Source organism: Bos javanicus, chromosome 12 (assembly GCF_032452875.1).
Source record: "Bos javanicus breed banteng chromosome 12, ARS-OSU_banteng_1.0, whole genome shotgun sequence".
NCBI classification, from domain to species: Eukaryota; Metazoa; Chordata; class Mammalia; order Artiodactyla; family Bovidae; genus Bos; species Bos javanicus.
In genome coordinates this window covers 39,506,483-39,530,568 of record NC_083879.1, presented here as the reverse complement: position 1 = coordinate 39,530,568, position 24,086 = coordinate 39,506,483, and the positions used below count along the sequence as shown (strand labels likewise).

Below are 24,086 nucleotides of genomic sequence, written 5' to 3'. Positions count from 1 at the left end.
TCTTTGGGTTTGGAATGAAAACTAACCTTTTGCAATCCTGTGGCCACTGCTGAGTTTTACGAATTTGCTAGCATATTGAGTGCAGCACTTTCACATCATCATCTTTTCAGATTTGAAATGGCTCAACTGGAATTCCATCAGGTCCACTAGCTTTGTTCATAGTGATGTTTCCTAAGGCCCACTTAACTTCGCATTCCAGGATGTCTGGCTCTAGATGAGTGATCACACCACCGTGGTTATTTGGGTTATGAAGATCTTTCTTGTATAGTTCTGTGTATTGTTTCCACCTGTTCTTAATCTCTTCCACTTCTGTTAGGTCCATACCATTTCTGTCCTTTACTGTGACCATCTTTGCATGAAATGTTCCCTTTGTTTCTCTAATTTTCTTGAAGAGATCTCTAGTCTTTCCCATTCTGTTGCCTTCCTATATTTCTTTGCATTGATCACTCCCTCTCAAATAATTTTTAATAATAGCTCCTTTCCTAAAGTTAATTTCTGAAATAAAGTCAAATGCTTTGGGAAGATATTGAATGGAAGGTTGTGAAGACTCTCATTTAACATGACAGAAAACCACTTTTTAATTTTCCTATACAAACTATTCATCATACCCAACAGAGAACCAGAGGGGATGAAAATCAAGGTTTTAGGTGTCTTGATGAGTCATTCTATATATCATAATTAATATCTGCACTGATATTCTTGTCAAGAAAGAGGGACATTGGATATATTAATGTTTAGAAATGCAGTAATTCTTTTCATCTTGATCTTACTTAATAGTTCTGTTAAAACTGTATTTTTGCTTTTCAAAATGGAAACTCATAATATCATAAATCACAGTGGAGTAGTTTTCCTGTTAAGTATGATTGGAAAGAATGTTTTTTAATAAAGAAAAAGAGCCAGGCAGCTTTAACAACTCATAAATTATGTAATCAATTTGGACAGTAAATATATAGGGCTTTTTCATACAGCTAGCTAAATTAAGAATGAACATATGTGCATATGCAAATGAAATTAAAATGTCCAGTAAGTACTAATTGTGAAATCACTGGATCTACTTCAGAAAACTTCATGTTATCGGTTACTAAAGTACATCCTTTCCAACATTCATATAACACACTTTCCTAGCTGAAAATACAAGTTCTTGAATTCATAAGGACAGTATCCATGCAGTCACCACCAAGTCTGCTGTTGAATAAGTATGGGAAATATGGCCTGTGCCTTGTTCTCTAATCATATGAAGGAAGCAGATGGCTCAACAAAACATGTGTTGGCTTAAGGTGGTAAATCATAAACAGAAATAAATTGCCAACTTACCTTAAATCCAGCCTGTCTTTCAATCCCTAACCTCACTAAGTGCTGCTACTCAAGTTGAATCTGACTGTGTCAGAGTTTTGATTCATACGTTTAAACACTCGGGCAGTTTCTGTGTAGAAAAACTGAGTTGTGGCCATTTTCACAATCAATATTGATCTTCCCAGTCAAAATGATCAAAGGTTAATTTATATCTGTCATTGAGATAACCAGAGAGAATGGAATGGCTTGGCTTCTCTCCCTGCATTTGGTACATTTTGTTAGGTACTTGAATACTATGGCTCTGGAATGTATTTTCATGGAAAGAAAGAAAAAAGAAAAATCCAGCATGTGTTTAAGAAAAACAGCAAAGATAATGTGACATCAATTTAATAACAATTCCAAGTAATGATAATAGTCACACCATCCATGTTCCTTAAAAATACAGTATATGACCTTGTTAATGTAATTTGGGTCATTTTATCAGTTTCCTTTATTATTTAGGCTTAATAATAGTCAATGAGTCAGTAATATCATAAGCCTAAGCACATTTTTAGTCTGCTGGTGCTGTAGCTAGGTGCAAAAGACACTGTGAGCTAGTAAATAAACAAAGAAAGAATAATAAGAAAGAAAAGTGAACCACAGTGAGCTACAGTGAAGAAGCATTAAGTAGCCAATAAGAAAAAAGAAAAAACCCAGCAATTTCAAGCAATTTCAAGTCTTAGAAGAGTTCATAAAACACAAATAGAAATTGCTTATCTTGTCATCAGCAATTAGAGAGAACAAGTTAAGAAAAAGCAAATGCTCTGTATATTTATGGACACAACCTGTGTATCTATAGTAACCATTTAAATTAAAGAAACAAATGAAAACAGCCTTGAGTTTTATTAGTAGTGTTGACCTGATCATCCTAGAGATTCAAAGGGCTCTGGGATTGGCAGCCAGCCAGCTACTTTCAAACAGCATTAGTTCCTAAAATAGCATTGATGACTGTTAACCAACAATAATTTATATGAATATAAATACATTGACAGTGCTATGCTGACCTTCACCCATGATCATGCACCTGGATACCAATTTCATAACATTTTTATTCAAGAAAAATATATTTCATAGTTTCTATTTCTAATTATCTTTCTAAAATTAATTAGAATGTCATTCTTTCACCCTCTGAAACAAGCAGGTTTTTTTTTTCTTTTAAATCACTGAATCTTTACTTTATCACAAGCAGAAAAATCTAATTGCAAATTAAGACCCTGCAGCTGAGGAGGATCCTTGCATGTCTCCTAGTTTATACTTGTGACTTTCTTCAACTTGATGTCACAGTATTTGAAGAGCAGTTTATAATCATCAGTATGTATTTATAGCTTCCTTCAGGAGCCAATCAGGCATGATCCTGTAGCAATGCAAGGTATATGTTTTAAGCTTTGCATAAAGTGTATGTAGCATATTCAACTGACAAGACAATATATTTTAAGAGCTGTAAGAGTAATTACAAAGAAGCAATTTTTTTTTTACCCCCTCCTTTGGTGAGGTGTATAGGATCTTAGTTCCCCCACCAGGGATAAAACCTGCAACACCCTGCACTGGAAGCAGAGAGTCTTAACCACTGGATCTCCTGGGAAGATTCTAGCAATGCCTTGGATTTCATGAATAATGCTCTGAAAGAGGAAGAAATTTGGTTCAGTAGCACTGCTTAAATTGAGGATGCTCAAATCTCTGTGATCTTAAATCATCTGTTTAATTCAATAATATATTTTTCAGTCTATGTCATCTTTCAGTAAAAAGAGGCTTGGAGAATATAGTTAAGACCTATATAATATAATTATATTAACTAAAATAATGGACTGTCAATTTGGTAACTGTAACTAAGATAGTGTGCTTATGGATAGATAGATGGGTACGTATACATAGGCATTCCCCAAGTAGTAGCTGCAAGTAATTTATTATCAATAATATGGTTGTGAAATACGCTGTTTGTTAAAGTTCTATTTACATTCTATGCTGACAGGGAGAACATTCTGGGGTTACTTCAGCCAGATAAAAAATACTCTTACTGGCTAATTTTGAACCAAAACCATACCAATTGTTTTAGATGACAACTTAACATTATAAATCTTGCCAAAGGTTCACAGATCTCGAAACCTTTGACTGTCATCTAGATTAAAAAGTAAAGGTTCACTGTGCAGCTCACTTCTATTAGAGAGAAACAAACTGACATTCTAAGCAGTATTGATAATATTCGACCAGGGCCAGCTGTCTTGTGATTTTTAGTGATGTGGTAGACTAAGGCACAGAGCCCACCTCAAGAACTCTAAACTGGAATCATGTATTTTAACTGTAGTTTACTACATAAAGTAAAACAGACACAGACATGTAATCTATAAATTTACTAATAATATTTCTTTCCAATGAAGTTATGCTAGGTTCGTTATCTTGCAATGATCTATATATATATAGAACACAACTCTTGGTGAGTATATAAAGAGTAGCATTTCAGGAATTTTTGCTGAAATATTAAAAATACAATGAAATATTCCATTCATTCTTACTAGCTCTCTTTCCATCAAGTCACAAGACAGCTCTGAATTTTTAAATTATATTATGACATTATCCTAATAATTGGCTTACATATTATAATAGTTAATAGAAACTGTAGTTTCCAAATTAATCATGCATTTCTCATTTAGTGGTAGATGACCATAAAAGATTTCAAAATTGTGTTTCGATCACTTTGGTCTTTAAAGTTTGAATTCCACTTTGAAGGTTATCTCAAAGGATATTTACTAGATTTATATCTGGTGATTTGCAAAAACAAAAAAGTTTCCAACATTTGCTCCTATTTTACAAGTTCACTTTGTGATTTCCTGAATAAATTTTCCATAGTTATTTTTAGATTCTAAGCATATTGCCCCTGCCCCTTTCCTTACCTCTTTAGGCCTAGGAGTGGTAATATTTTCCTACATTTTCAGGTTTTGGCTTCTCTCATGACTTTTTTATAGTTTACTTTCTGAGCCCACACTAAAGAGAGTCCTCCTTCATCAAACATTTTTCAGTTAACCCTTTTGAGTGCCATTCCTTTGGTGCCACTGAAAGATACCCAAGCTATGCCAGCTTATGGGGAAACACACTTTCATATTGTGATTTGATGGATGCCTCAAAGTCACCTCTATCGCAAAATCACATTCTTCTGCCATCGTTTCAAATATTCATATGTATGGATTGAATTGGCTCTGTAAGGCTCTTACTGAAGTGTAGACATTCTTTATCCTTTTAAAGGATAACAATTAGCATTTTGGTCAATAACGTTGTAAGATTAATGAGCTTATCAGAATAGGAAACCACCAATTATGCCCAAGAGATGGGTCATTTTGATGAGACAGATTGGAAGATAATAAAAATACATAGTTAATTGCAAAGGGATAGCAGATCTAGATAGGAAGCACACATGATTAGCCATACTCCCCCAAAGAAGTTATTGAAATAACCCAGAGTGGGGAAAAAAAAAAAAAAAACTCTCAGGTCAAATTTTCATGTCATGAATTTTTCTCCTGGATACAAAATTCTATTTTGTATCTCCCGGATACAAAATTAGTGACAGTGCCTTTCCCTTATTTTGTTTTCTTACATTCACTAAAAAGCTTTATTTTGAGAGTAGTACTGGTTTTCCTAAAATTTTTCATGCACACATCAACTAAATCTTGAGAAAAAAATTTTTTTTGAGAAAATTTTAAATATTGTTGATTAAATGTGACTGTGTATTGATATTGCAACAAAATTGTTCTGTTTCAGAAAAATGATAAATGATTCATATCTCATAAAATTATCACAAAATTATATTTTTGATGATAAGTATGGCAACTTTATATGCATTGAATAGTTGGGGCATATGGTCAACTACCAGTAAAATAGTGAAATACTAAAGAACTGTAACTTGTCTTCTATCTTCAGAAAATTATGATCTCTGATTTGCAATAGGCATAACAGGAAATACTGCAGGAAATCTCAGATAAATTTATATAGATGTTATAAAATTCACATTATATTCATTATTTTAATAGAGAAATCTATCTTTCAAAGACCTATATTAATGAAGTAATTTCTCTGGATTTTCAATGTGCATTCAGAGATAAACATACATTTAGTTTGGAATGAGTAATCCTATGCATTATCCCGAGAGGGCAAGATTTCTCTCCACAATACTCCATTATACAAGCCATTTTCAATAATGAAGTAATGGCATTTTCAACAGTCCCCTTAGGTAATTCTTTCAAAATATAACATTATGCTTCTCATTTTAGAATAGTTTTTCTTTATGTACAACTAAATTTAAGCAATGGATTTCACCATGCTATTCTACATGTAATCTAATGTGGCATATTAGCCTCTTTTAAAATCACACTTTTCTCTAAAATTTGTGAAAAGTAATTTCACCCCTCAATAGTTGTAAGCCATATATTTATTGAGTCTAAGCTACTTTTAGGATTTTAATACAATCCCTAATCAACTTAATTTTTTTTCTAAATACCCTCCCATTTACCTAAACATACCTGTAACAAAGGGCAAAATCCTGCATACTTATCTGAATCTCATTGGAACTCTGCTACAGAATAATTGCTAATAAGTTACTTTGGTATCTTCAGGCTTTAGAGAATTGTTCTGTTACATATCCTGTGAATCTAGACTTTAGAAAACATCTAAAGAGCTCAGTGAGAGGAATTATGAATTTTATGACATGATTAAGCAGTTCAGTGGGATATAGGTAGCAATCTAATTATGTTTCACTTTGGGGCATTCCACTTGCATTGACTCAAATAAGGTGACACATAAGTGCAGCAATTTTGCACTTATTAATACCATTTAGACATCCCAAATATTATCTTGGTGAAATTTTATGCTGTGTACTCTTAGCAATGTTTCTTAAGTAAAAGTAAACCGATTTGATTATTAACTATTTTCTGATTTAAATGACTTGTCAAAAACTGTTTTACATATACTTTTGTGTTAGTTCACTGATTTGGGGTTCAGAAGAAATTTAAAGTATTCTTTTCTTTCAAAAATCTATTTAGAAATAATCTACAGTATGCCAGGCCATTGTAAAGGTGTTGAGGAGAGAGTTACCTAAAAGCAAATTACCTGGCTTTGTGGGGTTTCCATTCTAGTGTTAAAGCTAGACTGTGAACAAATAAATATATGGTGACAGGTAATAAGTAGTGTTTTTCAGAAAAAATGCAATTGGGTAAAGGAATAGAGACTGAATGAGTAAAGGATATTATTTTTTATAAGGTGATCAGAAAATGTATGAAAAATCAAATTTGACTAAACATCTAAATGAAGTGAGGCCTATAAGAAGAATAGTCCAGACACAAATAATAGCAAATCTGAAGGTCCTGAGACCTCATTAGTCTTGATGTATTTCAGCCACATCAAGAGTGTTAGTATAGCTGAGCAGAGGGAGTAAGGTGGAGTTGAGGAGAGAAGGTGGCAGAGGGAGTACTGATATGAATCAGAGAGTTGGGCAGGAGCCAGATAGTATGGAACTCTGAGCCATGGAAAGGAGTGTGACTTGTATTCTGATGTCCTTGGAAGCCAAAATGTTCGCATTAAATACTGTGTTAGGCTGAATAACCCCCCAATATACTCACATCCTCATCCCCAAACATGCAACTGTGTGATCTTACATCACAAAAGAGACTTTGAATATGTGATTAAATTAAGGATTTTGAGATGTGATTATTCTGGATTAGCTACATAAGCAGGGTGTAATCATAACAGTCCTTAAAAGAGGGGTGCAGGAGGAGTTAGAGAAGGTAATGTGATAACAGAAATGGATACTTGGAGTATGTGCTTTGAATATGGAGAAAGATCCAGAAACTATTAAATATAGACAACATCTAGAAGCTGAAGAAAGGAAGGAGATGGATTTTTCCCTCAGAGTTTCCAGGATAAAGCAGCCTGGTTAACACCTTGACTTCAATCCAGTGAAACGTATTTTCAGAATTTTGACTTCCAAAACTATAAGATGATGTTCTTTTAAGTCACAAAGTTTGTGATGATTTGTTGTAGCAGCAAAAGAAAACTAATAAGAATATACTACCTATGTACTAATAACTATATATCAGTTCAGTTCAGTTCAGTCGCTCAGTTGTGTCTGACTCCTTGTGACCCCATGAATCACAGAATGTCAGGCCTCCCTGTCCATCACCAACTCCTGGAGTTCACTCAAACTCGTGTCCATTGAGTCGGTGATATACATGGCTCTAATTAAGGATCGGAGCATAGAATGTCACAAAGTGAAAAAGGGAATCCAGCTAGGAAATAATAGTAACTTGCGGTGGTGAGTTTTTAGGGATGGAGGTAGGCTGAAAAACTTGCTGATTGACTGTGTGTATCTTGAGTAAGAGACAGACAGACATATTAGTAGTCTATTTATGAGTTACAATCACCACCACTTAGTTATAGCAACAAAAATTTATCATCTCAGTTTCCAGCCATTTATTATCTCAGGAGTCCAAGCGTGCTTGCCATAGATAGGGTCTCAGAGGCCAAAATCAAGTTATCAACTGTACTGGACTGTTCTCATGAGGCTCTGAGAAAGAATCTGATTTTCTAACTCACACAGACTGTTGGCAGAATCCTGTTCCTATGGTTGTAGGACTGAGTTCCCTGTGTCCTGATGACTGCCCAGCTGTGGTTTCTTTCAGCAGTTAAAAGCTGCTCTCCAGTCCTTTTCACGTGGTCCTTTCCATCTTCAAATATACCAGTGACATAATGAGTCTTTCTTGTACTTTGAATCTGAGTTTCTTTCTCCAATAGCTAAAGAAATCTCCCTGATTTTCAAGAGTTCAGGTGATTATTTTAGTTAAACAAATATAGTTTAGTTTCTTAACTAATAATCAACTTTATTTGTTGATGAGTGTCCTTATTATATCTGCAAATCCCCTTTTGCCATTGTCTTAGTACAAGCTGCTTTAACAGAATATCATAGACTTGCTTTAACAGGGAATATTTATTTATCACAATTTAGAAGGCTGGGAGGACGAAGATTAAGGTACAGGCAAAACTGGTGTCTGAGGAGATCTGCCTTCCTAGTTGGCAAACAGCACCTTTCTTGCTGTACATGGCAGAGAGAGAGAGAGAGAGAGTAAACGATCTAGTTCTCTGGTCTCTTTTTATAAGGGCACTAATTTCATCACAAGGACTTCAGCCTTATGACTTCATCTAAACCTGATCCTTTCCCAAAGATCCCTCCTCCAAATACCATCACATTGGTTTCAACATATGAATTTGCCAGACAGAAACCTTCAGTATGTAGCAACCATATAATTTAACATTACCACTTGTGTGATATTGTATGTTTCTAGTCCCAGGAATTAGGTTGGAGAAACTTAGATTTCTGCCTCTCAGGTGCCAAGTCTGACTCCTTTTTTGTTTGTTTGTTTCTGAATGGAGCAAGCAGGTGATTGTGTGCCATACACAAGAATGTATGCCATACACAAGAATGGTAATTTCAGGAAGAGTAGCATGTTTGGGGAAAAAAAGAAAGAATTACATTAATTGGAAATGCTAATTAGAAATATAAATGATGCTGAGGAGCCATGAGTCAGATATGTTGATATTGCCACAAGAGAATGATAATGGGGCTGAAAATGTAAGTTGGGGAATTGCTAATACATACACACACACACACACACACACACACACACACATGATTTATAAGACTGCATAATGATGTAATTTCACTTAGAAGTATAGATAAAGAACACTGAGCAGGATCTGGAAAAAGCTATAGTGTCATCAAATGGAACTGAAACACAGAGGCTAGTGATGGCTTGGAGAAATCAGGAAAGTATAACAGCACCAGGGAACTTGTTAAAACAGAAAGTTCAAGGCTCCACCTTAAATATATAAAATGAAAATTACTGGTTATGGCCAGGCAATTTATATGATAAGCCCTCCAGCTAACTCTGATTCAAGCACATATTTGAGAACTTTAAATTGTGTAGAACACTGGGAAAGTATCCCATGGAGATAGATAAGTACTCAATATGCTTGCATCTCCAAGAGAGGGCCTTGAAGTAACAGCATTTGAGAGATCCTACGAAATGAAGGAACTCAGGATCCCAGAATTATTGAATCTGATTCTGCATTTTTACATTTTCTCCAGGTGGTTCATATGCACATTAACATTTGAGAAGTACTGATCTACAATCTATTAATTCAAAGTTATGGTAAAATCTATGTGTAAACATATACACCCACACACACATCCCTATAGATCACAGGGGATAGCTTATTCTATTTTTTAAAAAAGAAAATCTTTAAGACAGTTTTTAAAATATAAAATTTGTGAAGCCTTTAAATGTTTAACAATTTACCAAAATGTTTTTCACAAATTTCCCATTGCTTAAAATAACCAAGGACGAGTCTCTACACCCTTTGGAGATCAGGAGAAGTAGAATGTCTACCCAGAGACTCAGGGGGGAACAAGGCTGCATTTAAAGGTCCCAGGTGAAAATTATCAGAGAACTGGGGAAATAAAAACAAACTTCACCAGTTTTTTCATTCTAATTAAATACACCTGAAATATGAGAGAATGGAAATTGTGTGAGATAAATTACTTCACACTATTATGTACTACTGGTCTGGATTCAGAAGTACCTGAGAGTTTTTAAGAGGAGGTAAGATTATATAAATTGCTTCTTTTTAAATTTGAATCTCAGCCTGAAATTCATCTGTATGAATTACTTCATTTCTTCATACCTGAGATTTGCTCCTAAAAACATGTTGTATATCAAATAAGATTTACTGTGGTTTTTTGAGAAGTTATACAGATTGTAGGAAATGAACAGTAATTCAGGAAATATCAGTATATGAATAACTTTGTAAAATGAAGGACATCAAATATGAGAAAAAGAAATAGTGAACTATAGGAGAAAGAAGATATAGTTTGCAATAATATAAATAAGCTATTGCATACCATGCAATTGGGTAAAAATTTGAGTTAATTTAAATAATCAGTGACCTTAGACTATTGTCATTTCATTGATTGCAACATCTAATGTGAATGGTGAATCAATAAAATTATCTAAGTATTTTCTTTACAGCCATTAGCTTTAGCAGATGATAAAAAAAAAGGGACCTGATATTCAAGCCATGCTGTAGAAAGCTAAAGATTTATAAGGAGGCACTCTCCATTCTTTGTGGGCTATAAAGTCTGTCCAAATAGCAATATCCTCTCTGGCAGAGAATCTGCTGCTTAGGCTGGCCATGTGTTATTGCATTTGGACTGACTCCATCCACAAATGTTGACTTTTCATCTGTGACCAAGGAAAAAAATCTGTATGAGGAACAGAACGTGTAAAACATTTAATCCTTGTTTACTTGTTAACCAAAGGTTTTGTCAGATCCTGCTGGTATGAGATTTCTGTATTTGTTTCTCAAGGTGACTGTAGATGATGTCACAATTTTGAGTTTAAACTTGAGCTATTAACTAAAAGTTAGATTATAGCTTTTACTTAGATTGATAAATATAAATACTTGTTCCAATCATACTTTCACATTCCAAGACTTAATATGATGTAAGTAATACACTACAGGAACAGTTGATTTATAATTTCTTTGCTCTATCTTGGACTTCTCATTAGTAAAATGAAAATAACACTGAAAATGTGATTATATATGACAAGCCACAGTGATATTTAACAAAGGAATAAAAGGCCGGTAGATGTCATACATCAAAATTTAATCTTTGACTCTCAAGTTTTAGATGAGAAACTAGGAAATAGTGAATCTAAAATTAATTTCACAAAGTTTATACTAATTCATTGTTTTCAGTTCAGTTCAGTAAAGTCACTCAGTCCAGCCCGACTTTTTGCAACCCCATGGACTGCAGCACGCTAGTCTGCCCTGTCCATTCATTGTTTTACTGGGGCTCAAATCTATTTCTGTTGGCCTGAGTTATGATGATCGCCTGACCTGAGATTTGTGAACTAGTTCGGAATTTAGATATTGTATGCAAGAATCTCTTGAACCTAATGAGATCAAACAAAAATTATTCAGTGAATGAATGAAAAATATTTTTCCTATAGGCATAATCAAATTTGCCAGATTTATTTTTGGATTTAGACTGTCCACATAACTATGCTATACTATTTTATATGCAAATCTGAGTTTATATGGGATTGAAATTTGTACCCCTTGATTGTTTCTCTGGGCAGAGTAATAACTCGTATCTATTCCCATGTAATATTGATTTTAAATTATCAATTGGATATAGGATAATGTGATCTAAAATAGAGATCATATTACCAAAAGGGATTATGAGCAATGCTGAGCAGGTTCCTCAGTTTTCATGTCAACTCTCATATTCAAAATTAACTTTGACCATTTTCAGACTGGAAGCAAATTAATCAATGTGATTCATATCTGAAACTCATCAGTAGTGTGTGGAGATAGTAGGAGGCCCCATCAAGTGACTTAGCTTTCTACTCAGGGTAATCCATGATAAAAAATTGTTATCACCGCTGCATCTTATCTCACAAAAATGTAAAAGAATTAGAAATAAACTGAGGGTGAAAATGAGATAGTAAAAATACTAAGTTTTTTATATTGGTCTCTTAGAGATACTAAAGTTACCTAGTAGTGTAGTAGGTGAGAATTTTTGTTTCCCTGAAACTTTTTATAGGAAGTTGAGTAAGGAAAGAAGCAAGTATAATAACTAGGATTTTTCTCAGTAAATCAATAGCAAGTACAAAGCAAAGTAATAGGATAAAAACCTACTCTAAACCAGAAATTTTATTAAAACAAGGAATTTTATCACTAGGCCTAGAGATCAGGTAAATTGCTTCAGCAAGTTCAAGTCAGTGGATACATCTTCCACTTTAAGATGTTTACTGGTGCACAACTCTTTGCGTACTACATCATGCTACCTTTTAAGGTACTTTTTCTGAGGACAATACAGTAAAACTGGAACTTAACAGTTGTTTTGCATAAAAATAATGATATATGGTCTAACCACAAAAAGGCCATTATAACATGACAATCAGATATGTTTTGCATGAAAGAGGTATTTTTCTATAATAAAATTTGAATGAGACAAAAATTGAGTGAGATGTGATGAATTTGAACCAAAATGATATAAAAATGACATCTATTTTACAATTCAATTTTGGCAGTCTGTTTAGTCTTATTTTACCCAATAGGAAAAAATTCTAAGGAAAATTTATTCATGTAAAAGTCCAAACTGTCATATAGTTTGAAATCTAATGAGAAATATGAACGTTCTCATGATTTTTTTTACATGTCAGTTTATCAGTTTCGATCTTCGGAAAGAAAGGGTTTCAAATCATCAGGTCGAAAAGCAGGTGGACACCAGGCCAGAAGGCACTTGTTAATTACAGCAGTGAGTTAATCAATGAAGTAACAGTTCTGCTTCTGGGTATAACAAAATGAGATCAAAGCTCATTCAAGTATGCTGCCATTGAAGTATAGCTGGAGATCCATCAAATTGGATAGTTTCACATTTTGAACCTGCACATTAAAAGTCAGCAATTCAAGCAGCTCTATGACAGCTGTTGATGCCTAAATCATAAACAGGTTGCTGTTGTTTTTTTGTTTGTTAGTTTGTTTTGGTTTTGAGCAGGAAGGTGAATTTGGCCAAAGATGGAGAGGGAAATTCATTGAGACCTGATATAAACATTAACTGAGATGATTTTCAAGAAGCTTTTCATGTGCTTTCGTTTTTGCTTTCAGCATTTAAATGCAGAGACAGATGGCTTGGACAGTTTTATTAACACTTGTGTCTTTAGACATTCAAAAACCAAGAAAGATAACCAAACTCAAAGATTGCATTTGTGAGAGGGAAAAGTAATTTAGCTTTTTTTTTTTTAAATCAATAAATATTTCAGTGTTAAAAAAATCATGATAGGGTTTTTAAAATACTTTTTAAAAATAAAACGGAAGTAATTAGTATAAGGCTGAAATTATGGAAAGTATTTATAAGCAGTTTTCAATCCTGATCTGAATTCTAAGTAGATATTGTATAACATGACAGAAATAGGACATCAAAATTTATGAAAAATTTGGAGAAGTAGGGAAGCATAATGCACACATGCATGCACATGCACACATGCACACACACAATTTCAAAATTTATTAAGAATCCAGCACATTTCTGATACATGTTGGATATTCAATAAACACTTGTTGAGGGAATTATGAAAAATAAATACAATTATTCATCAGTTAAGACAACCTCTTATAGTGATGACATTAAAAATAATTATATGTCAATGATAAAGGATAATATTTCAGTGCATATAGGTTTTGCAGTATTAGCAAAGAAACCCTGATATTTTAAATGCTATATATTTGATGGAGAATCATGAATTATTTTCAATTATATTTTGAAAATAACAACATTAAATATTAATGCTTTATGAAGAATGTCTTTCTCTTTTTTAAAAATGTAAAACAATTCAGTAAGTGGTTCTAAAAATGAGAAAAAATTAACTGGAAACTATTTAATGTTTAAGATGCTTCAGATTATAAACTTTTAAAGGACCAGGATATTTAGGAAATCAGTAGAATGACTGTGTTCTCTTTAATAATTCATGATAAAAATGTTTTTATTTTTTCTACCAATTCATGACACAGACTTTATGGAAGAAAACTTGGAATCTATTTCTCAAAAAATTGCTATTTCTCAAAATAAAACCCATATTGTGTGTGTGTGTTTCAGGCAACCACTGGAAATTATACATAGGTCAAAATAAAAAGAGTAAAATTTTCCATATTTAATGTCAGGTCCTAAAATAGAAACTTGCCAGAAAATAAGCAAAGTAAATTTTCCAACAATGGAGCTCAATTATATGAGCAAATTGTTGTAATGAGGTTATATAGATAGATGGGTAAATCTCTATACAGACAGACGACGGTTAGACCCAGTTCTGTGATCCTGGTTGGTCACTTTCCCTTTCTGAGTTAATTCATATCCCACCACTTCCCTTCTAGAGCTCTCACACTTGCAGGTCATGAAGGACACACCCTAACTGCTGGAAAGGTCAGGTTGTCAGATAACTTGAGATAGCCTCTGTGCCCTAGAACCTGAAAAATTATTCAAGTCAGTCAATCCACAGAGGGTGCTCGGAACCTAGCTCCTCCCACCCTGTTTGGCAATACATAAACTGTCCACTACAATTCTAGCTTATTTTTATGCTGTTCTTGGTACAACCCTCCATGGGGCCCTGCCTGGTGGCCTTTCTTTTTTAGGCTATAGGTAACAAAACCTGGATCTCATGCAATTGCCATCATTGTGTTGTGTCCCACTTTTTGATGAATCTTTAAATTTTGTAAAGCAGATACCTAAAAGACTGACCTAAGAATCTACAGAAATTCTGTAAATTTATCAGAAGCTTTCAAATTTATTTATAAGAATGAATCACATACATTTTTCAAAGAGCAATTAACACTATTTAATGGAAAAATACTTTTGTAAGTTAAAGATTTTGTATAGTACACGCAAATGTTAACTGTAAATGTCTTAAAATTATCAGTTATCTGTAAGAAATTTCAGAAAAATGTAGAAATTATATAACTTGGAACAAAGTACCCCTGTTGCCTTGTGAAGAGACAAGCCTCCTTAAATCCTATCTTCTTCCCAATGACACCCTTTTTTTGGCTCTTGGTTTGCTGCTTTTAAGGCAATTGTTTGTTTCCCAGGATAGGCGCACAGTTCCATGGGGACACTGTTGACATCTACTTTGTTAACTGCTATATTCCCAGTGCCTGTCACAGTGTCAGCATATAGTACATGCTCAGTAAATAATAATGGAATAAATAAATGTTATCAGTTCTGAAAAACAATGCACACTATTTTTGTTAAAATGTGTCACTCAGTGCTGAAGATTTCAGGTCCACACAACACACACACACACACAGTGTTCTCAGTTCTTGGGTAATACCCTCAATTTAATAAGATAGTAATGTATATTGGATAAGACTATTTAAAAAATAATCTTTCATACTGTCTTTTTATAGAGTAATAAAATCTTGATGCTATTGATATTTCTAAGATAGCTAATAATCCTCCCCCCAACTTTGGAGCTATTAACAAGAAAAGAAAAATGTACTAATGATTCTGGAATAGTAAAAGTTAAAAATTGATTGATAGACCTAAAGATATATTATATATCAAACTTGTGATTATCTCCATTGATGTCTAGAAAGGAGTGAACATATTTAACAGAGAAGTTAAATAATTCACTTATTAACTGTCACAAGTATTGCTAAGGTGAAGAGATTTGTTGTTGAGGAAGCTTTTGGTATGATATTTGTGAAATCAGCATATTCTGATTGTTTAAATTCTGCCTTTTAAGTGGAGGATATCTTTAATAATTTCTTAGAACATTTTCAACCTCATAAAAATTTAATTAACAATTAACAGTGTGCATAAATCATTGCTATTGTTTAGCACCATGAAGAATCAGAAAACAGATCATTCCTTTTTTTTCATGAATGGATTTTAAATCTAGTTGAGAGAAAACAAAAATAAAAATGTTACTCATGAGTGTACAGACCCTAAAGACAAAAGACAAAGATGTCATAATGTAAAAGTTGAGTGGGTTCAATTAGGGAATTTGTTATGCATTTATAGGGGAAGATCTATGGAAATCTTCCCAGTGCATACAAGATATGGATTAGCAAAGTTAGGGAAGCTTGCTGTGGTACATGGGAAGCAAACTGCCCCTTGATAGAGTCAGTAATTAAATGAAAACAAGCCAGACAAAAGCATTTTCTAGGCCTGTGATTCTGATGGAAGGGGCGTGGATTAGTTTGAACAAAATCAGAATGTGTTTGCTTTGTGGATACAGAGCCACTGAATAAACCAAAGCAAACCTATAAGGGAGAAATTAGTTTGAAATTTTAAAGTGTGGGCAAAATTCAGAGGACAGAGAAAGGCTCATCAGTTCAGTTCAGTCGCTCATTCGTGTCCGACCCTTGGCGACCCCATGAATCGCAGCATGCCAGGCCTCCCTGTCCATCACCAGTTCCCGGAGTCGACTCATGTCCATCGAGTTGGTGATGCCATCCAGCCATCTCATCCTCTGTCATCCCCTTCTCCTCCTGTCCCCATATCCCTCCCAGCATCAGGGTCTTTTCCAATGAGTCAATTCTTTGCATGAGGTGGCCAAAGTATCGGAGTTTCAGAAAGGCTCATAGAGAAGGTTAAATTAAATATCCTAGTGAATAAGTGATCGCTGAAAATTTGTGAGAGAAATAGTTTTAAGTAATGAACATATGTCTTAAAAATAAAACTATTTACTTTTGAGGGGATGGGACTATGGATCACATGGGAAGGAAGTTTACTGTTATTCTAAAAAGCAGACTTCAGATTTCAAAATAGACTAAAATCTCATTAAGAGTACATTTTAAGCACCTTTTTTTTTTTCCGCTTTTCACATCCAGTGTCCGTTCTGATGCTGTCTGCGTGTGGAGGTCAGGTATTTGCCAACAACAGTTACCTTTCTCAGCAGTATTTTTTTTTTAACATGAAAGAAATAACTAGAATATTATTAAGACAAATAGATATTAATATAAATATTCCACAATTACTGGGCACTTAAAAATATTAGTAATGCTAACTTGGGTTTTAGCAGAGACCTGCATTCCAATTGTTGGCTCTTTTAATTGTTGAGTAGGCAAACTCGCAGGGATGTTTTCTTCTACATTTCTATTCTGATGACTCTTAGCTTTTGAAAATGTTTTATGCCTCAAGCATTCTTGCCTATCTGATACTTAACCTCATTTGTAAAATCAATTCCTAATTTTCAAGCTATCACTTATCACTTGACTGTTTAATCATGGGAAAGAAAACATGACGACAAAAAACCCAACTTAACCCTTAACCATTTATCATTTGACACTTACTGTTTTTCAGTACAGAACTGATTTTCTCTTTACATAATCAGAGAATAGTTTACTTTCAAAATCATGGTTAAAATGTTTTAGATTGCCTTCTGGTAAAAAAAAAAGAGAGAGAGAAATATCTATGATGACTTTTTTCTCTTTGAATATTACACTCTATGCATTCCAATTTGCAACCTAGCTAGACTTTCACTCTAGTGAAATTTGGGTTATTTGATACATTTATAAATCAAGAAAATAGGTTAAGCTTAGAAGGAAACCACATGGGATCTTTATTTACTTGGATTTCACAATGCTTGAAGTCAACCAGATGTGTCTTTAGTAGTATACTTTAGTTAAAATGTTCTTTAAAATTATTACTTAAATTAAAAAAGAATGTTGCAAAGTTATTTTAATGAATTTCATATTAAGATATATGTTTACATGGAAGATCATTTTGATTAACTATTCACAGTATTTACTTTTAATATTATATTTCAAGTAACACTTTTTGTATTCTTGGAGTTTTTAATTAACATCTTCTGGCATTGTGCATAAAATTTTGTAAATTTCATTATTTCTCATGAATATGAGTTTTTATTGAGAATTAAGACATGAATTGGTAATAATACATATGTCATAGAAAAAGTTGATCTGAAATGATGTATCATGGGTATATCTGTTTACCCATATCTATCTACTTATTTTTTGATCTGTCTGTATCTCTAGATATAAAATGGCTTAAGGGAAAGAGTAATTCTTATCTCCAAAACAAGGAATTTTATTCCTTCTATGTAATTCTTAAAAGGATAGGATATTACTCAGCCATAAAAAAGAATGAATTTCAGTTTTAATGAGGTGGATGAACCTATAGCCTGTTACACAGAGTGAAGTCAGTCAGAAAGAGAAAAATATAGTGAATTAATGCATATATATGGAATCTAGAAAAAGGTGTTGATGAACCTATTTTCAAGGAGGGAATGGAGATGCAAATCTAGAGAATAGACTTGTGGACACAGTGGTGGAGGGAGAGAGTGCGACAGATGGAGAAAGTAGCATCAACATATATACACTATCAGATGTGAGATGGATAGCTGGTGAGAAGCTACTGTGCAGCACAGGGATTACAGTCTGCACTCTGTGATGGCCTGGAGGGATGGGATGGGGGGAGGGCAAGGAGGGAAGAGAGGGGAGAGAGGGAGAGGGGGAGAGGGGGAGAGGGGATAATTATACACATAATTATGTGTGTATAATTATGGCTAATTTGCATTGTTGTATGGCAGAAACCAACACAACATTGCAAAAATTAAAAAGTAGAAAAAAAGGATGGGGAATCATATCTATGAATTGCTTAACTTAATAGATTTTCATGAGAAAATGAGATCACCAGTGCAGTTTTTCTCTAAGGATATAATTTAAAATGAAAACCCTAACCACTGTCTTTCCTTATTTTCTCTGTCTCTTGTCCTCTGCAGATGGGCCTCTGGGCCCCCGAGGATTAGCTGAAGCTACAGAGATGTGCACTCAAGAGTGCTTGGTTTTGGGTCACTCTGATAATTGCTGGATGCCTCCTGGCTTGGGTCCATATCAACACCCTAAATCTCCTCTCTCAACCTTTGCACCCCAAAAAGAATGGATCAAGAAGGACAAGCTTGTGAATGGGCACACCCTGACCAGAGCCTGGAAAGAAGATAGCAACAGGAACCAGTTCAATGACCGTAAGCAGTATGTCTCCACTGAAGGCCATTTCAACAATGGCAGCCACATGACAGACATTCCTTTGGCAAATCTGAAGTCTTATAAGCAAGCAGGAGGTGCTATTGAGAGTCCTAAGGAGCACCAACTCTAAAAAAAAAGGCCATATGGGACCTAAGGACTTTAATCTAAATAGACATGCTAATACCGTGTGTGTCAGAGCTTTATGTATTCAATAGATCTCTACAACTATGCCCCTTAGAGCAGGGATACCCATAATTTTGTGTTGGCACCATGGAGGATACAATGTTTTATCACATAAGAGAGAAGATAGTTTTACTAGCCATATGATCTTATTTACTAGGATTGATTAAACTTTCCAGAAGTATCTCCATTGTGCAAATATCTTTTTTTAAATTGCATTTTATTTTGACCCTGGACTGCTGCTATGAATAATAGAATATGCATTTGGAGAGTAAGGAAGTTCCATGGATTAGAGTGACTGAAAGACATATCCAGTTAGAAAAATTGTGCTCTTTTTGTCATTGATCTGTGTTGAGACTGCTATACTTGACATTATACTTCAAACAAAACTTAAAAAGATAAGCATTAAACCTATTGTGCTGTTAACAACATTAGTGGACACTTGTAAGTCAATCAGTGTTAAAGTATTTGTAAATAGAAGCAAGTTATTATTAACAACTTTGTGTACTTATATCGTTCACCTAAAAATGTTGTAGCATAATTCTGTGTTTTATGGTTGCTTCTTTCTTTTTTTGTTTGCCTCTTTGTTGTTATTTTTGTTGTTTCTTTTAGTGAGGTGTTTCTGCGTTAATAGTCTGTCCTGACACACATTGTTCAAAAGATCTCAAATACTTGTGTTTAAAGAAAAGGTTCTGGAATCTTGCTTCTTTTATGATAGCTTATGTTGCTGGAATTCTAAAAAATAAAGATAAAAATGAAAACTTCATATATAAAAGGACTTCTGCAAAAGCTTGAAAATTCAGAACCTATTTTCTTGACATCCTTATTTTCAAAGTAGGCAAAAGCAAAATCACTTATTTAGTAGCATTAAATGAGATACTAATGGGAAAGTGTTATCTTTCAGAAAGTGAAGTAATATCCTGTGCTTGTCACTCATGCAGAATTAATATATTAAATTAGCATATATTAAAGAAAAATTAATATTCAAAATAGTTTCAATTGGGCAAATGTGTGTCTACAACTTTGTTGAAATGGCAGTTTGTGTTGATCCTCATATATAATAATGTTGTTGTAACACAAGTGTTAGACCATAGCCACAAAATATTTAATGTGTTGTGCCTTCATGATGTAACAGAACATTCTCCAGGTAGGCTAGTTGGGGGATATTAAGGGATAAATCTCTAATTATTGCTGTTTAACTGTTTGTTATCATAGTTGGTCAATGCCTGGCGGGTACCAGCATCTTGTCACTTAGGTCAAACCAACAGAGTGACAACTAATGTTAATAAGATCTCAGTTGCACGTGCAAACAAATCCAAATTCGAACATTCTTAGGAGGTTTTTGTTAAGGCATGACAGATGATTTAAACAAATAAATAGCATGCAACAAAATGTTTTTACTGAAAGAAGTGAAAGTTATCTTAATGCCACGGTTCAACAACAGCTTAAAAGTTAAAAAAAAATAAAATAAAATAAAAAAAAATGGTTTGCTAATCTGATAGATAATTTGTTCTTACCAAAAATAAAATTACTTTGTAAATAGCAATTCACATTTTTTCCACAGTATAATGGAAAATAATGGGTAGGGGTGCATTACTTATTGAAGTACATATTTGTCGGTTTGTGAGGGGTGTTTGATGACTTTGACAGAATAAATATCTAAACAATTATCCTTGTTACTGCTTTGCCAGTTCTACGTTATTTACAATTATTCAGCTCTTGCAATAAATGTTCTGAATTCCTGACTGTAGTGTGTTAATTCTTGTTCAAAATCCAAAGTGATGATTTCTACTCTAATTGTTAGATAAATATATGTTGATAAAACTAAATTTTAATTATAAAATTAGTTAGTGGTTTAATACTTATGTTCTGAATATATGGTCCAAGTTAGAGTTAAATTCTCCTAGAAGAAGAAGAAAGTTGCTCAGTCATGTCCGACTCTTTGAGACCCCATGGACTGTGGCCTACTAGGCTCTTCCATCTATGGGATTTTCCAGGAAAGAATACTGGAGTGGGTTGCCATTGCCTTCTCCAGGAGATCTTCCCGACCCAAGGGATTGAACCCCAGTCTCCCGCATTGTAGGCAGATGCTTTACCATCTGAGCTACAGCTTCTCCTAATGATTTATTAAATCATTTTCTTATGAAATTCATAAGAAGAGTTAGTTCATTTTCTAATCAAGTTTCATACAAGTTTCATCAAAGTGAAATCTGAAGTCAGAAACTGGGCAGGTAACACTGGTTAGTTAGTGAGGTTATCTTGTCTCTTAGTATCATTAACAAGATTTCATGAAACAAACTCCCAAATATTTCATTTTTGGCAGAGGATTATTCAGGGATTAAGACCTTGAAACAACAGCCAAAGCTTCATCTATATTTCTTTCAGATTAGCAAAATGGACCCAGAAACTGCCAAGGATAATAAGACACATTCACACATATGCCATGTGTTTATATTCATCACAGAGCAGCTGGATCAGAGTTTTAGAGCAAATAAAGAAGTCTGACTCTTCCTTTACAGCTTTTGAAAAGTTTTAAAATAAGGCTCAGGAGATAGTGACATAGAGGTAAAGATATTTACTTGGGCCAGTGGCTGTATGGAGAACCTAACTCCTCTTCTCTGAACACCAGATTTGTCCAATACTCTGGGGTGCCAGTCATCTTTCCTTCATGGAGCAGACCGGCCCTAGGACACAGAAAATGAATGAATCCTGGAAGTAGGCTACTCTTGAAAAAAAGCAAAAAAAAAAAAAAAAAAAACATCTTTTCCCAGCCCCTTCCATTTTTTACCAATCATATGTCATTCCCTTCTGCCTTGCAGAGTAAAAGGTGAGAAAAACTAAAATAACTATTCTTATATATTTTCCTTCCCAAAAAGATTGGAATAGAAATGCCTTCTTCCAAACCAGAAGTTTGGAAAGAAACTCCCCACACCACAATATTTCTTCTAATAATTATGGCACCACCTGCTCTTATCAAGGCATTCAGTATGCTCTGTAAAAATTTAAGATAGGTAACATTACAAACCAAACTGAAATATTTACTCATTAACTAAATGATACAGTCATAATGACTAATCTTAAATATCACCCACATTATTTTATTGTATAGGTGTGGAATATTATAAATCATGTTTACCTGGAAATCAAAACCAGTTATATTTCCTCATATAGCACACCATATGAAATGTATAAAAAGTTATTATCAAATGTTCCAATGCTATATACTACACATTTTCTAAGACAGGTATAGAAATAAACTTTATTAATCTAAATATGACCTGTTTGAATGAACATTTCTACACATACACTAACATAAAACATATATTTAAATAATGATTATTCATTAATAGACAGCTGAGAAGTCATTTTGCTGCCCTGATGCTATTCAGCAAATCTTATTCCATAGAGTAGTGTTCCCTCCCCTCCACCCATCATTCCTTAGCTGAATTAAGAAATGAAGCTGAGGCCCAGAAACCATTCTAGTATTTATTAAGCTCTCTTGGATAGAAGCCAGGAATGGCTAATTATTATTAGTGAGGAGTTTTGGCAGTCAGGGATGAAAGGGATGCCTTGTCAGTTTCAATTCTAATGTGGATGCCAGGGTGTTAATTTGAAAGAGGGCAAACCAAACTGTGAAAAGGAGGAGTGCTGTTGGGATTCTAAGAATGCGTCATTGTTCTGCTTTGTTTAAATAGAGATGAATTTCTCTCCCTAAAGGAAGCTCCTTCATTGGTTGTTTTGAAAGACATTGCTTTCAAATTCTCCCAGTGTTCTTGAAGGCATAGCAACTACATAGTGATCCCTTTGAAGGAGGTCACAATTATATTCATTACCTCAACCATAGTTTGGCCTCAGGTCAAATAACATGGAAGGAACAGAGCCCCACCCTTCAAAAGAAAATTGATTGAAAGATTTGCTGAGCATGGCCCCACCCATCAGGGCAAGAACCAGTTTTTCCCTCAGTTAGCTTATCCCATCAGGAATCTTCAATAAGCCTCTTATACTTCTACATCAGAGGACAGACAGATTGAATACCACAATTACAGAAAACTAAACAACCTGATCACATGGACCACAGCCTTGTCTAACTCAATGAAACTATGAGCCATGCCCTGTAGGGCCACCCAAGAGAGATGGGTCATGGTGGAGAATTCTGACAAAATGTGGTCCACTGGAGAAGGGAACGGCAAACCAATTCAGTATTCTTGCCTTCAGAAAACCCATGAACAGTATGAAAAGGCACAAAGATAGGACACTGAAAGATGAACTCCCCAGGTCAGTAGGTGCCCAATGTGCTACTAGAGATCAGTGGAGAAATAACTCCAGAAAGAATGAAGAGACAGAGCCAAAGCAAAAACAATACCAGTGGTGGATGTGACCGGTGATGGAAGTAAAGTCCGATGCTGTAAAGAGCAATATTGCATAGGAACCTGGAATGTTAGGTCCATGAATCAAGGCAAACTGGAAGTGGCCAAACAGGAGATGGCAAGGGTGAACATCGACATTTTAGGAATCAGTGAACTAAAATGGACTGGAAGGGGTGAATTTAACTCAGATGACCTTTATATCTACTACTGTAGGCAAAAATCCCTTAGAAGAAATGGAGTAGCCATCATGGTCAAAAAAAGAGTCTGAAATGCAATACTTGGATGAAATGTCAAAAACAATAGAATGATCTCTATTCGTTTCCAAGGCAAACCATTCAATATCACAGTAATCCAAGTCTATGCCCCAACCAGTAATGCTGAAGAAGCTGAAGTTGAATGGTTCTATGAAGACCTACCAGACCTTCTAGAACTAACACCCCCAAAAGATGTACTTTTCATTATAGGGGACTGTAATGCAAAAGTAGGAAGTCAAGAGATACCTGGAATTACAGTCAAATTTGGCCTTGGAGTATAGAATGAAGCAGGGCAAAGGCTAATAGAGTTCTGTGAAGAGAACACACTGATCATAGCAAACGCCCGCTTCCAACAACACAAGAGAAAACA

At 34.4% G+C, this 24,086-nt stretch overlaps 1 protein-coding gene across 6 annotated transcripts in view; it reads left to right on the top strand.

Moving 5' to 3' along the window:
* The window catches only part of PCDH9 (protocadherin 9), a 1,146,030-nt gene extending 1,125,190 nt beyond the window's left edge, over positions 1–20,840 (top strand). For all 6 annotated transcript variants that reach the window (XM_061435053.1, XM_061435050.1, XM_061435052.1 and 3 more), the window contains one exon: positions 18,672–20,840. In XM_061435053.1, the coding sequence (XP_061291037.1) occupies positions 18,672–19,045 (374 nt within the window). In that variant the 3' untranslated portion in view covers positions 19,046–20,840. The remainder of the gene's footprint in view (positions 1–18,671) is intronic.
* Positions 20,841–24,086: the final 3,246 nt, after the last annotated feature.